This window comes from Felis catus, chromosome D3 (assembly GCF_018350175.1).
Source record: "Felis catus isolate Fca126 chromosome D3, F.catus_Fca126_mat1.0, whole genome shotgun sequence".
Lineage (NCBI taxonomy): Eukaryota > Metazoa > Chordata > Mammalia > Carnivora > Felidae > Felis > Felis catus.
The window spans coordinates 77,679,120-77,693,366 of record NC_058379.1 but is presented as its reverse complement, the minus strand read 5'-3'; the positions used below and the strand labels follow the sequence as shown (position 1 = coordinate 77,693,366).

Genomic DNA, 14,247 nt, shown 5'->3' with positions numbered 1-14,247 from the left:
GGGGATCACAATTCTCTTTGAGAATCTGCTGTTGCTAAAAAACTGTTCATTGCCTTGAAATTCAATTGACCCTCTCCCTAGAAGAATGTATATATGCACAGAATTTTGCATATAACTTTTGGGGTGTTTCTGGAAGTGATTGAGCCCAGCCCCTTCATTTTACAGGTGAACATATGGTGAACCCAAGACAGTAAGAGAATTATTTGCTCAAAGTCACACAGCGGAACTGAGACTAGGAATAAGTCTTGATTCCTAGTAGTATGTTCCTTTCACACCGTTTGAGCGTCCTACATTTGTAAATTGGTAAAATCCTTCGCAGTTAAAAAAAAAAAAAAGTATGCAAGTTTTTGAGGTACTTGGAAAAGAATATTCTGGGAATCAAATAGTAGGTTTGCTTTTTAAGCCATAATTTCTTCCCTCCTGCCCCTTGAATTTTTAGTGTATGGTTGCAGCTTTAATCTTTCTTTCTTCCTTCCATCCTTTTTCTTTCTTTCTTTCTTTCTTTCTTTCTTTCTTTCTTTCTTTCTTTCTTTCTTTCTTCTTTCTGTCTGTCTGTCTTTCTTTCTTTCTGTCTTTCTTTCTCTTTCCAGAGGTATGTCACTGTTCAAAAGATGGCAAGGGAGCTGTTAGAAGCATCTAAAATTTTAAAGTTGAAACTGTCAATGTGTAATTTTTTCCTAACAAAATTTTTGTACAGCTTACTGTGTTAAACTTCGATCTCTATAGGTATATGGAACAGTTTGGTGATGGTTCATTGAGTTTTACCTAATTATAACTTAAAGCTTTCCTTCCCTGATTTTTGTTTTAGATGCTATTCCAAGTTCAGATCAAATTCGAATAGCACCCTCTTTAAAAAGCCAAAGAGGATCAGTGTGGACAAAGACAAAAGCAGCCTTTGAAAACTGGGAAGTTGAGGTGACATTTCGAGTGACTGGAAGAGGTCGAATTGGAGCTGATGGCCTGGTATGAGAATTTAACATCTAAAATGTGTATCAATGCATATACCACTAGCCTCTAAATGCCTCCTGTTATTTATATTTACAGGCAGTTTGGTATACAGAAAATCAAGGCTTGGAGGGTCCTGTGTTTGGATCAGCTGATATGTGGAATGGCGTTGGAATATTTTTCGATTCTTTTGACAACGACGGAAAGGTATGCTTGTTGTCAGGACCGTTACCTGCTTGAGTGTACCTGCTAACAAAGTTAGGCTGTGAGGAATTAGTTTATTTAACACTTTTGTCAGGTTAGTAGTAGAGAACTCTCCAAACTATATTTTAAATTATGATGATTAGTCTTTATGTAGCCAGGAGTTTAGAAATTTAAAGCTATGAGTTCATGATTTGTTGTACATCAACTGGAGGTCATAATGGAGCTCTAACTCTGAGAACTTTGCAATGACCTCCCTCCCCAGCCCCCTGTGTATGCTTAGTAATTTTGATGATAAGCATGGATCATTTAGACATAGGCAGTGAAACCAATAGTGTTTAGAAGACTGTTACAGTCTATTTTCATGAAAATACCCATGTGCATTACTACTACTAGCTCACATATTAATACTTTTTCATGTTAATACTTTCTCATATGTGAGTCACTTCACTTTTTGATCAAGTTCTCTGGTGCTGTCCTTAGGAGAGCCTAAAACAGTAAGAGCAAAGTCTACTTGTGAATTGGAAACATTAACTTATGTGTTAGCCGCCTTAAGATTGATGATCTTTGTTTCAGCTGGTAGTTTCTCTGCTGATTGTCAGAAGTCATTATTAGCACTTTTAAAGGAGAACTTTAATAACTTCTTGAACGCTGAGGTGTGTTAGTCCTCTGGCTAGTAAGCTCCCTTGGGTCCCACACTTCTCCCACGCTCACAGTGGTTCCTCACATCTGTGTTGTAGTTGATTATTCACACAGGGCACATCATCAGTCTTTCTTGAAGTGTTCAGTGACTCTGTTTTTGAATGATTAGAAGAGTTTACTAAAATTTTTCTAAATATGTAGAAATCTTTCCTATTAATTATTTTAACATTTTGAGCCCTAGAATTTTTAGAGATGTAAGAGGCCTTATAGCACTTCTAGAATGATCTAGCATTCTTCGACCTAAGGATTCTTTAAAACAAATGCGTTCTTTTTGTTTTTAGAAAAATAATCCTGCTATAGTAATCATAGGCAACAACGGACAAATCCATTATGACCATCAAAAGTAAGTGTGTGCTTTATATATTATTTGATTTCAGCTTCTTTTTGAAAACCTTGGAAAATACACGGTTTCAAATCTGAACATTTTCCATCCAAGTACTAACCAGGCCCGACCCTGCTTAGCTTCCGAGATCGGGTGCGTTCGGGGTGGTATGGCCATAGACTGAATATTTTCCGGATGAAATAAGATTGTTCCTTTTCTTGATATATTTTGTAACTTGGTGGAAAGGTCTTATTTTAATTTGGTCCTGTTTTAAAGTTCATTCTATGGACCACCTCAGATTTCAAACATAAAAATGTGTTGTTTTATTCAACCTAAAGTTATGTAATACGTTGAAAGGTTTGTAAAAGGTTCCTGGTTCTCAGTAATGCCATTAGTCATGTTTCTTTCATCTTTATCTCTCGAAAATAAAGTTCAAAGTCTTGACCAGACTAGTGGCCAAGCAATTTATGCCACCTTATTCATCCTTCATGTTGCTGTATTTAAAGATTCTCAGCAGGCTACAAAACTTGTGTTTAGTATATTTATGCTGTGTATGAATTAGGTATGGACTTTTTTATTTTTACATGTTTGTTGTGGGAGGAATTACCTTTGAGCCAGTCAGTAAACTATAAGAAAAATTAACTTATCTGCACTTTTTTTTTTTACTGTTTCCTACCTTAGTGATTTTTAATCCTCCTGGTTCATCATGACCACCCGTGGAGCTATTTAAAGTAGAGGGTGCCAAGGCCACTCCTTGTGAGTCTGCTTCAGTTCACTTGGGGGGGGGTGTCTAGGAATCGGCAGTTTTGAAAGCTCCACACGTATTCGATTGGGCCGTAAAGGACTGTGGCTCTAGTCTCGCGTGGGAGGGGTAACTTTCCTCTTAGGGTCAGCACATGGGAACACTGGCTTCTGACACTCTCCGTGGTTCCAACAAGAATCACGGGAAAAAAAACTCGTGCCTTAACTTTGTGTCTTCTGAATAAATAACTTCAAGTATCCCAAGACTTTGTCATAACTTACTGTTGTTTTATCTCTCTGGACGTTGGTCATTTTAAATAGTGAGTTTTTAAATATCGGGAAGCTTTGTTACGTTTTTTGTCTGTTTTCCTTTTCTTCATACTGCAGTGATGGCGCCAGTCAAGCTTTAGCGAGTTGCCAGAGGGACTTTCGTAATAAACCCTATCCTGTCCGGGCAAAGATCACATATTACCAGAAAACACTGACGGTACGTAGCATGCACTTGGAGATAATCGAACGGACAGTATTCCAGCGTGACCTTTCAGGTTGAATCTTTGGTAGAAATCAAAGGCATGTAAATTTGGATATTGTTTATACACTCAGAGTCACTGTGAGAGGGCGGAAGTGGCTTCAAAGTTCGGTATAAGTGGCGACGTGTTGTAAAACCTTGCCAGTGGGTTTGCCATCAGCATATGCTTAAGCATCCAACTTATTGTGTCTCACACATCATATACATACGCAAGCCAGCAAGATAGAAATATGAGTAAGATAAAGGCCATTTTCTCCAAAGAGCATTTAGTCTAGTGGAGTGGAGACACTTCTGTAACATTGCTTACACTATGTGACACGTGCTGCAACACGCATGCCATTAAGTAATCAAGGGCATAGAATTTTCCACACTGCCGGGTCGGAGCGGGGAGGGTCAGGAATAGTTGCTCAGAGTTGAGCTGCACCCGGAAGGGGAAATAGAAATTTCCTAAATGGGGTGCATATACCAGGCAGAGAAAACAGGCACAGGGACTCTTGAAAGATTTGGGAAAAGCACGTAATTTGGCTGGAGGATAGAGGAGACTGTGGGAAGTGGGGTCAAAATGGCGGCAGTAGCCCGTCTTGTAGGCCTCAGGTGGTTTGTCCTGTAGGCAACTGTTTCAAGTTCTAAGCAGGAAAGTGAAATGATTAGATTTGCAGTTTGGGAAGATGACTTAGCAGCTGTGTTCTTTAATGGTATCTGTGAAAGGAGACTCCGACTCTTAGGGGTCACTCCCTGTGCTCGGTCCTTTCCATGCAGTTTCCCACTTATTCTTTCCAGCAACCCTGTGGGGTAGGTATCCCCATCTCATACACGGGGCAATCGAATATGCGAAATTTTTTTTTTTTAATTTTTTTTTTCAACGTTTATTTATTTTTGGGACAGAGAGAGACAGAGCATGAACGGGGGAGGGGCAGAGAGAGAGGGAGACACAGAATCGGAAACAGGCTCCAGGCTCCGAGCCATCAGCCCAGAGCCTGACGCGGGGCTCCAACTCCCGGACCGCGAGATCGTGACCTGGCTGAAGTCGGACGCTTAACCGACTGCGCCACCCAGGCGCCCCACGAATATGCGAAATTTTAAGTAACTTAGAGTCATACCCAGTAAGTAACACAACTGTGATATGAACCGAGTGCTCTCTTAGTGTAAGACTCCACTTGTGGTCTGAACCGAGGGAGAGGGAAGAAGAGAGGGGAAGCGATTAGGAGGGAGAGACCTCAGGACTTAATACTAGTTTGCTTGGGGGTGGGAGGCTCTGGGGAGTCAAAGCTAGTTCCCGGATTTCTGGCCAGTTGTACAACTAAGCCGAGAAGCAGCACCTTGTTTGTGTTTGAGTAAGGAGTGGAAGACAGAGGGGTGGTGAGAGTTTAGCTGTAGACACATTGAGTCCAGGGTACTATTTAAAGTGGACATATCTAGTTAGCAGTTCCATGATTACTAATATCGTGTGAACTTTGCTTGATAAAGGTGTCATCAATACCTGGTTATAGCATACTTGTAAATAAAGAAAAAATTCCGGCTTAAATTTTGCTTTCTCCTAAATCATGAGGTAGGCTTGCACTGGCTGTTCTTTGGAGAACTTTGTATTGGCTCAGTCTTAAATTCCAGACTAGTTTAGAGATCTCAGAGCAGATGAGGTGTCCGGTCTGTCACGATGGACTTGGACCTGAGTTCCACTGTAATTGTTACACATCCGGTACAGTTTCATTAGGGTCATCAGTAAGTCGTGCTCACCTTCATGTGGTACAGCCCAGCCACCAACCTTGGGGGGGTGGGGGGGGGCAGACCCACACTTTAGTTCACAGATTGCCCCGGGGGGCTGCCCACAGACACAGTGCACCGAACCCCACCGACAGTACCCAAAATCGTCCTACAAAACGTCCTCCCGAGAGAGTTCCACATTCAGAAGAGATGGGGCACGACTGTGCATATTAGCTCATTAAAGCACATTCTAGGAAGTCTTGAAACAAACTGTGAGTAAACTCTACGTTCTTCAGAATTACTTGTTCACCTAACATCCGTGAATGTCTGTAGAGCTAGTGCTGTGAAGAATACATCTGAGAGAGACTTGGCAAGGCACGTGACTGATTGAACGGTCCTAGCCTTTATGTTTGCTCAGTCTCTTCTCTCTTCCTGTAATGCACTCCCTCTTCTCTCTATGTGGCAGAGTCGTGCTCCTTGAACACACTAGGTCACATCCCTGTTCCATCATTATCAGGTAATGATAAAGATAATAATAATGATAATAAATATATGATAATAAGTGATAATAAATAATAAAGATAATAAAGATAATGATCTTTCTCCCCAAAACTCTGTTTTTTTTTTTTCTAGTGCGTATGTGGCCTTTAAAGTATGTTGTCTTGAATTACTAGTCAACTGTGGTCTGTATGTCTTTTTTCTCATCAATATGATTGTAAATTTGTCAGTACAGACATTATACCCTGTATTCTTTATAGTCCCTCATATTTTGCTCCTTTTAGTAACTCAGGGGATGTTTATTGAATTGGTACTTATCCATTTATCTTGTCCCACTTGTTTGAACTTCAGAGGGAAAAACAGTAAGGGGAGCAAGAAATGTTGTTAGCGGAGGAACATAGTCAAAACAAGTACAGATTTGTGCAGCAGCAGTACCGTAGCCGATGAGGTTTATCTGAGGCACGATTGTTGCCAGTTGAAAACTAAGTACGGCTAGTGTAGTAGTTAACAGTGGGTTGAAACTGTAAGATGAATAAAGCATATGAATGGTACCTGTATAGTCACAGACCTGACGTTCCTCCAAACTCATAGTACGATGAGTTTATTATTCTCTCTCTCTTTTTTTTTTTTTTAAGAAATAGCACTAGACAATAAAGACTCCTAGTGGATTTTCAGGTTGTTGAGGTTCAAGGAAAAAATATTGAAGAGTTGAAAGTTTTTAGGATTAGAACTAGAATGTGATTAACTGACACCTTTGTTTTCTTTATCTCTCAAAGACAAATGTCTTACCGGGTCTTGATTCCGATTTAAAACACTGTAGAGGAGCACTGTTTGCAAGTGGTGGAAACTGAAATAGCGTTACTGATCAGGGGGAACAGAATACTACTATTAGTCAACTATAGACGGCAGGTGGTTTTGAAAAATTGGTAGGAGTTGACGTTTCCATACTATATGATATAGGATTTGCCTTTCATATTGACAAGTGTCTTCCTTTCTTGCTAAAAAATGTGGGCAGAACACTCTAACATTTTACCTGTGTAAGTAAATCTTCACTGTCACAAGTGATGCTGGCCTCTGGCAGTAATAATAGAAGTGCCCCATGCTAGTACGACATCTCTCTTCCTCCTCCTCCCGCTCTCAGCCCCTCTTACGTTGGGTTGCTGGGAGTGAAAGGCTCGGCCACTGCTTGATTGGGATCAGGAGATCAGTATCTGTGTGTCAGCTGGGTTCTTCGCTTTCTTGGGATTCCAAGATTCTTTGAAGACATTATGGGTTATTACTTCCAAAATAGCTTCTGCACAGGGACGTCTGAGTGACTCAGTTGGTTAAGCGTCCAACTCTTGATTTCAGCTCAGGTCATGATCTCACAGTTTGTGGGTTCAAGCCTCATGTTGGGCTCTGTGCTGAGGATTGTCAGCTTGGAGCCTGCTGGGGATTGTCTCTCTCTCTCTCTCTCTCTCTCTCTCTCTCTCTCTCTGCCCCGCCCCCACTTGCATTCATTCTCTCTCTCTTTCAAAAATAAATAAACTTAAAAAAATACATTCTGCAAAATAGAAACTTAGGCGTCCTTTTAGTATTTTCATCTTCTGCCTTTTTGTCAGTACAACTTCTGTCACTTCTGGTGTCTCTGCTAACTTATGACTGTCCAGTCACACCCCCCTCCCCAGTTTAATGAAGAGAAGCTCACGACTTGCTAAGTGAATCTATTTAATTCTCAACCAGCTGTAGTAAAAATTGTAAATTCCTCCTATTCGTTTTGGCTCTGTCACTGGGGTTTCAGAGTAAGTCTGATCCCTCTTCTGTACGAACCGTTCGAAGAAAGTAGTCATGCTTCCCTAAGTCTTCTATTTCAGTAAGTTTTTCGTGGAATGTTACCAAATATTTCTCTTTAAACCTTTGACACATAGTAGAGTTAGAATAAATTGAAGTGTCTTGTATAATGATTCCAAGTAAGTGAGGTTAGTTAATGGACAGCAGATGACCCTTTTTAGTAGTGAGAGAAAACTGGTAGCTTTTTGACAGTTGGTTATTAGACCAAATATAAGACAGTTAGTCACACATTGACTATTTGACATTCATTTTACAATGCCTGTTATAAAAGCTATAGCTGTAGTCTCTCTTTTTAGGTGATGGTCAATAATGGCTTCACACCAGATAAAAATGATTATGAATTTTGCGCCAAAGTGGATAATATGGTTATCCCTCCTCAAGGACATTTTGGAATATCTGCTGCAACTGGAGGGCTCGCAGGTAACTCTCGCTGTCTTCTAGTGTTGAAAGTTTGTGAGTTTCCTTGGGAATAGTGTGCTGTAGAGACACATGGACTCGTGTCCTTTCAGCCTTTTAAGACTGGCTGTGACCTTTACGTGGGCCATGGAGCCGGGGTCCTGCTCCCGCTCTGTAGGTGTACAGCTGGCTGGGGCTGCATCCAGGGAGGTACAGAGACCATCCGTTTTATAGTGAGGGAGGCGTGCTTAAAGCCAGGCCTGTAAAAGGTTCATTGTCAAGTGGTTTACGATCCTGAAAGTTGTCCCGGCACATTTAAGTGAATTTGGTAGCCTGAGGAAATATTGGGGACTAAACTTTCATCAAGGTATATTTATCACTTTTACCACTTTTTTCCCCTACATTTTGGTGATAAATGAACTTCTTATTTGACATTAATACCATCTTGTGTTCACATGGTACATTGTATGATTTTCTATTATTTTCAAATATATGATTGTTCCTCTCCTCATCACAGGGAAGGAGGGAGTGGATAGATTGTATTTACTCTGTTTTTACTTAAGTTTGCCAAACCTTGGATTAAAGGACATTATAAATATACATGGCCAGTAATGGCCAGACCAAGGCAAGACTTGGTTTGGATTTCTGACTCCTGTGTGCAGTGCTGTATCCCACTGTACATCTTCTCCCCAAATGATGTAACTTACACCACGGTGGTACAGTATTCTCTTTAATCTGGCTGCATATCGAGATCTCCGTAATAATGGCAGAAAGCATAGAGGTTGCCAGTTGAAATTAATTGCTCTTGCTTTGTGGACGTGACTGGTATCCTAGCCAGGATTGGTAATTTAGGTCAACGTTACGAGGTATGATCTGCTAAGTCCCTGTTTTCAGCTTACACAGCCTGAGATTAATTTGATTTTTAAAATACGATTTTAGATAAAGTAAAATTGTTAATATCTGCTATGTGAGGGAAACAAATATGAGTGATATTTAGATAGAGTGATCATATTATCTAAATTGGAAAGCTCTGAGAGTAAAAGAAGATGCTATTATAGTAATGCCAGGACAACATGGATAAATCAGGGCTGTCCTAGTAGGCCAGGACAAAGCAGTGTCAAGTTGATAACAAGAAAGTGAGGCGAGAAGTGGTAAGTACCGTAGGAAGGGTTCAGTGACAGCTGTGGAAATACACGAAGGACAGAAAATCGTATCATTTGACTGGGGCACAGCCTGTGAAGGAGATTTGTGGGAAAATATGGGAGGATCTTGGTGCCAGTTTTAGGAGTTTGGGCTTGTTTTGACCCTTCGTTCGTTTGTTCGTTCCCTTATCCCTTATTCATTATGATCCTTTATCCCCTTATTTTATCTTGTTTTTCTAATGTTTATTTTTATTTTGAGAGAGAGAGACCGAGTATGAGTGGGGGAGGGGCAGAGAGCGAAGGAGACACAGAATCTGAAGTAGGCTCCAGGCTCTGAGCTGTCAGCACAGAGCCTGATGTGGAGCCTGAACCCACGAACTGTGAGATCATGACCTGAGCTGAAGTCACTTAACCGACTGAGCCACCCAGGCACCCCTCTCCCCTTGTTTATTAAACGTGTTATTTATTAGGCAATGTTAAATATTCTAGTTTAGAATAAAAGAACATGAATTTTAGTTTATTTCTGACGTAAATCTTTCTGGTGAATTTTTATCTCTAAGCTCACAGAGCACCATTGCCTTTACCAGATTAGAGCTAATATTTGTTATTTTTCATACTGATTATTTTTAAAGCAATAGCTCTCTCTAAGGTAACTTCACAACCATAAAAATAACCTGTTATGGAACTTTCTCATTGTTTTTTGTTTCTGTTTTTTTTAATTTGTAGATGACCACGATGTCCTTTCTTTCCTGACTTTCCAATTGACTGAGCCTGGGAAAGAGCCGGTAAGTATAATTTTCTCAAAAAGTTTATTCTCGCTTTTTTTTTTTTTTTTTAAATTTTTTTTCAACGTTTATTTTTTATTTTTGGGATAGAGAGAGACAGAGCATGAACGGGGGAGGGTCAGAGAGAGAGGGAGACACAGAATCGGAAACAGGCTCCAGGCTCTGAGCCATCAGCCCAGAGCCCAACGCGGGGCTCGAACTCACGGACCGCAAGATCGTGACCTGGCTGAAGTCGGACGCTTAACCTACTGCGCCACCCAGGCGCCCCTATTTTCGCTTTATTGGTAGCTCCTTGTAGCTGAAAACGGGAAGCCCAGCTTAGGTTTGGGTCTTCCTCCTGCCTATTACTGCCATATAACCTTGTAAACGTTACTCAACTTCCGTTACCACCCCGTTTCTTCCTAGTAAAACTGAGACATTTGTACTGGTCACCTTATGGTGTCGTGAGCATTAAATCAGACCGTTGGACTGCTGGCAGGCACGCGGTAAATGGAAGTGCCTAGCATTATCGTTCTGTTATAATTATTAGCAGCAAGAGTCAGTTGGCTATGATCTAAATAAGAAATGACATTTTTACGTTAGCCTTTCGACTAGTGGTAGAGTAGTTGAAATGAAGGGCAGAAAAGTATATGGAGGTTTAGTATTTTCTTACCCTTCTAATTTTTTTTTTTTTTTAATGATTCTAAATTCCAAAAAAGCCTACACCAGATAAAGAAATTTCAGAAAAAGAAAAAGAAAAGTATCAGGAGGAATTTGAGCACTTTCAACAAGAGTTGGATAAAAAAAAGGAGGAATTCCAGAAGGGCCACCCTGACCTTCAAGGGCATCCTGGTGAGTTGGAGAAAGCTGTGCTCAGAACCGCACGGGGCTTGTGGCGCGTGCGTGCATCTCATCATTGAGCTCTTGTCTGGCACGTCCAAATAGTTTCCGGAAGCAGTATACGAGCGCATCTTCTGCCATCACGAGGCTTGGAGGTTGACGTTCCCGCCAGTAAGAGCGTGGCTTAGGAGAGCGTGCAGCGGGGGATACCAGGTGATGCGGACGGACGGCGATCCACCGCGGGGCAGGGTCTGTGAGGACAGGGGTTCTGTTTGTGTGCTTACTGCTCTGCCCCCTAAACCTAAAAAAAAAAGAGCCCCATTGCTGACCTGGTAGTTGCGACTCAGTAAATATTTATGGGATGAAATCATCTAAGGTGTATGTCTTTCATTTTTGAGTGGCACACATTACCTTATTAATAGAGGGATACCACTGGAAAAATGTCAGAAGGCTTGTGGAAGTAATGAGAAGTGATTCTCTGGCTCTCCTTCCCGTGTACTGCTTGACAGAACTCTGGACTTTGACATTGGCGAATCTTAAAATAATTAGTCTTAAGCCAGTGTAAGTAAGAACTCGGGTGTGCTAGCTGTCAGAAACAAAACATGAGAAGTCCAAATAGAGTGGCTTTAGAGTATCTGCTAGCTTTTATTTGGATTGTTCCCACCAGCACAGATGATCAAAGCCGTATAATAAAGCTCACAGCTAGCTTTTGTACTCCAGATAGCATGTGATTCTCTAAATCCTCTAAATACTATGAATCAGACTTCATGCAGGTAAAAATGAAAGGTAAATTTAATTCTTTTCTTGGATTTGTTTTAAGTATAACATATGGTTTGTGACTGTGTCCTGAAGCTTATTGTAATAAGGGTTCAAATGAAGTAATCTTATTTTCGGCATAGGTACGAAAGGAAAATGTGCTGTTTTCAACTCCGTTTTTTAATTAATTACATAAGTAATAATTTAAAAATAATTTTAGTGCACAGATTTTAAGAGCGTAGTTTGCCGAATTTTGACAAACGTATACATGTGTAACTGTCACTCAGATCAGCACGCAGAATATGTTTCTCGCCGTGCCTCTTTCAAGCCAGCGCCCTCTTCACGGAGGCGAAACCACTGTTCTGATATCCGTTAACGTAGATGAGTTTTACCCTCTTCATATAAGTAGAATTATGCAGGATATTTGAAAGAATTATTTTTAGGTGAAAATTCGGAACTAATTTATAGTGAGTATTCAACCAGCAGAGATGGCAAAAATGGTGACGTATATGTTTTTTTATTACTATTATTTATTTTAGAGAGAGAGATGGAAGCAGGGGGAGTGATAGAGGGAGAGAATCTCAAACAGCCTCCATGCTCAGTGCAGAGCCTGACATGTGGCTCGATCCCACGACCCTGGGATCGTGCAGTACCTGAGCCGAAATCATGAGTCGGACGCTCAACCGACTGAACCACCCAGGCACCCCTAATTTTATTATATATTGATACTTTAGTAACTTACGGTATTTCAAAAACTACATGTGTTGGTGAGTTTAATAATTTTAAGTTGCAATTTCCATTTCAGCAGATGAAATATTTGAGAGTGTAGGAGATCGTGAGCTGAGACAAATCTTTGAAGGACAGAATCGTATCCATCTTGAAATCAAGCAACTGAACCGACAATTAGATATGATTCTTGATGAACAGAGAAGATATGTCTCTTCCTTGACCGAGGAGATCTCTAAAAGAGGAGCAGGAATCCCAGGGCAGCATGGACAGGTAAGCTTTCCAAATATACGTATGAGCCGTAGGTGGCCTCTGATGGAGAAGTAGAAAAGAAAGGTTGCTTGCTATGCAGTGTGTTTGTACAGAACTGGATTCTTTTGTTTTCCCTCCAGATCACTCAGCAAGAGATGGATACTGTTGTGAACACTCAGCATGAGATTCTGAGACAAGTCAATGAAATGAAGTAAGTCAACAAAAGTAATCGCCGAGTGTTAAGTGATAAATTTATCCAAAATTCATGACTTCTCTCTGTATATATGCAAGCACATTACTATTGTAAGAATTCTGCGTAGGGATAAGAATCATGTTTTAGATTTTTTTTTTAAATTTTCTTTAACGTTTATTTACTATTGACAGACAGAGAAACACAAAGCATGAGCAGGGGAGGGGCAGAGAGAGGGGGAGACACAGAATCTAAAGCAGGCTCCAGGCTCTGAGCTGTCAGCACAGAGCCCGACTCGGGGCTCGAACTCATGGACCATGAGATCATGACCTGAGCCAAAGTCAGTCGCCTAACCAACTGAGCCACCCAGGTGCCCCTAGGTTTTTTTTTTTTTTTTTTTGATTCATTTTGAAATAGGGGAATGTAAAGTACAAGAACTTTGATATTTAAAAGCTACCAACATCCCTAAATTTTCAAATTGTTCTAAGGCAGAAAAGAAAAAAATGCTTTAGTACTTTTGTGCTTTGTGCCAAAGTGAACACCAGAAAAATTGCTTTAGCATCTTACAAGAAAATATGTTTGTCACAGCTGCTTGACAGCCAGGAATATTCATACATTTCTAAAATAACAAGAATATATGTAATGTATAGCAATTCTATGAAAAAATGCTAGAAGAGTAAACATGCATAGTATTGTAGGGCGACAATACAAACATACCTCATGCAGGAACTTTTTGATGGAATAAAAACCATATGGAAGGAAATATGTGTACGTGACTACCTCTCTTTCACTCCATCTTGTACCCTGAGAGTTGTACCCAACAAAGAGTTGGAGCAGAGAGGAGGTACTGTGTCTGTGGAACTTTGATAAGTTTCTAAAAAGTATTCACTTAGGCAGATAATTAACAGCTTTTGATGCCTAATGTAGAGAAACAGCCAAAATGTTACATTTCATAAGCTAACACTTCAGAGCACTGCCCGGACCAATGCAACCCTTGACAAACAAGAATGTCGAGGTGAGTTCTTTAGCCCTGGAAAACTAAACAGTATTAGGTTAAACAGAAGGTGATAATATCTACACCTAGAGATTAGAGGCAACCCAACTTGTAACTGCAAACTGGTACTTCTTTCCCTTGTGCTATTTGGCATTTAAAAAATTTTTTTTTTCAACGTTTATTTATTTTTGGGACAGAGAGAGACAGAGCATGAACGGGGGAGGGGCAGAGAGAGAGGGAGACACAGAATCGGAAACAGGCTCCAGGCTCTGAGCCATCAGCCCAGAGCCCGACGTGGGGGTCGAACTCACGGACCGTGAGATCGTGACCTGGCTGAAGTCGGACGCTTAACCGACTGCGCCACCCAGGCGCCCCTTGGCATTTTAAAAAATCTTTAAAAGTTGCGAACTCATGATTAAAATATTTATGACTCTAAACGAATAGTTAAATTCTTTCAGAAATAGACTGGATCATGTGGCATTATTTTTAAAAGTCTTTAGTTTCATATAATTTTAGACTTTGAACATTGCAAAAATAGTATAATTTCCATATATCCCTCACCCACCTTCCCCTAATGTTGACACCTTACATAACCATAGCACAGTCAGAACTAAGAAATTAACATCGGTACAGTACTGTTAACTAATGATCTTACTCAGATTTTGCCTGTTTTCCACGAATGCCTTGTTTTCTGTTCCAGAATCCTGTCCAGCAACAC

General features: G+C 40.6%; 1 protein-coding gene and 1 non-coding gene across 4 annotated transcripts in view; both read left to right on the top strand.

The window, feature by feature from the left end:
* The window catches only part of LMAN1 (lectin, mannose binding 1), a 34,143-nt gene that overhangs the window by 2,818 nt on the left and 17,078 nt on the right, over positions 1–14,247 (top strand). For 2 of the 3 annotated variants that reach the window (XM_023242050.2, XM_003995230.6), the window contains exons 2-10: positions 809–963; positions 1,045–1,152; positions 2,130–2,191; positions 3,299–3,398; positions 7,766–7,889; positions 9,734–9,792; positions 10,491–10,623; positions 12,173–12,366; positions 12,486–12,556. In XM_023242050.2, coding sequence (XP_023097818.1) covers positions 809–963; positions 1,045–1,152; positions 2,130–2,191; positions 3,299–3,398; positions 7,766–7,889; positions 9,734–9,792; positions 10,491–10,623; positions 12,173–12,366; positions 12,486–12,556 — 1,006 coding nt within the window. The remainder of the gene's footprint in view (positions 1–808; positions 964–1,044; positions 1,153–2,129; positions 2,192–3,298; positions 3,399–7,765; positions 7,890–9,733; positions 9,793–10,490; positions 10,624–12,172; positions 12,367–12,485; positions 12,557–14,247) is intronic. The other variant, XM_023242051.2, reaches the window with a different exon arrangement.
* Positions 6,054–6,197, top strand: LOC123381460. Its single transcript, XR_006588472.1, has one exon. It is a non-coding gene; the product is annotated as a U4 spliceosomal RNA (small nuclear RNA).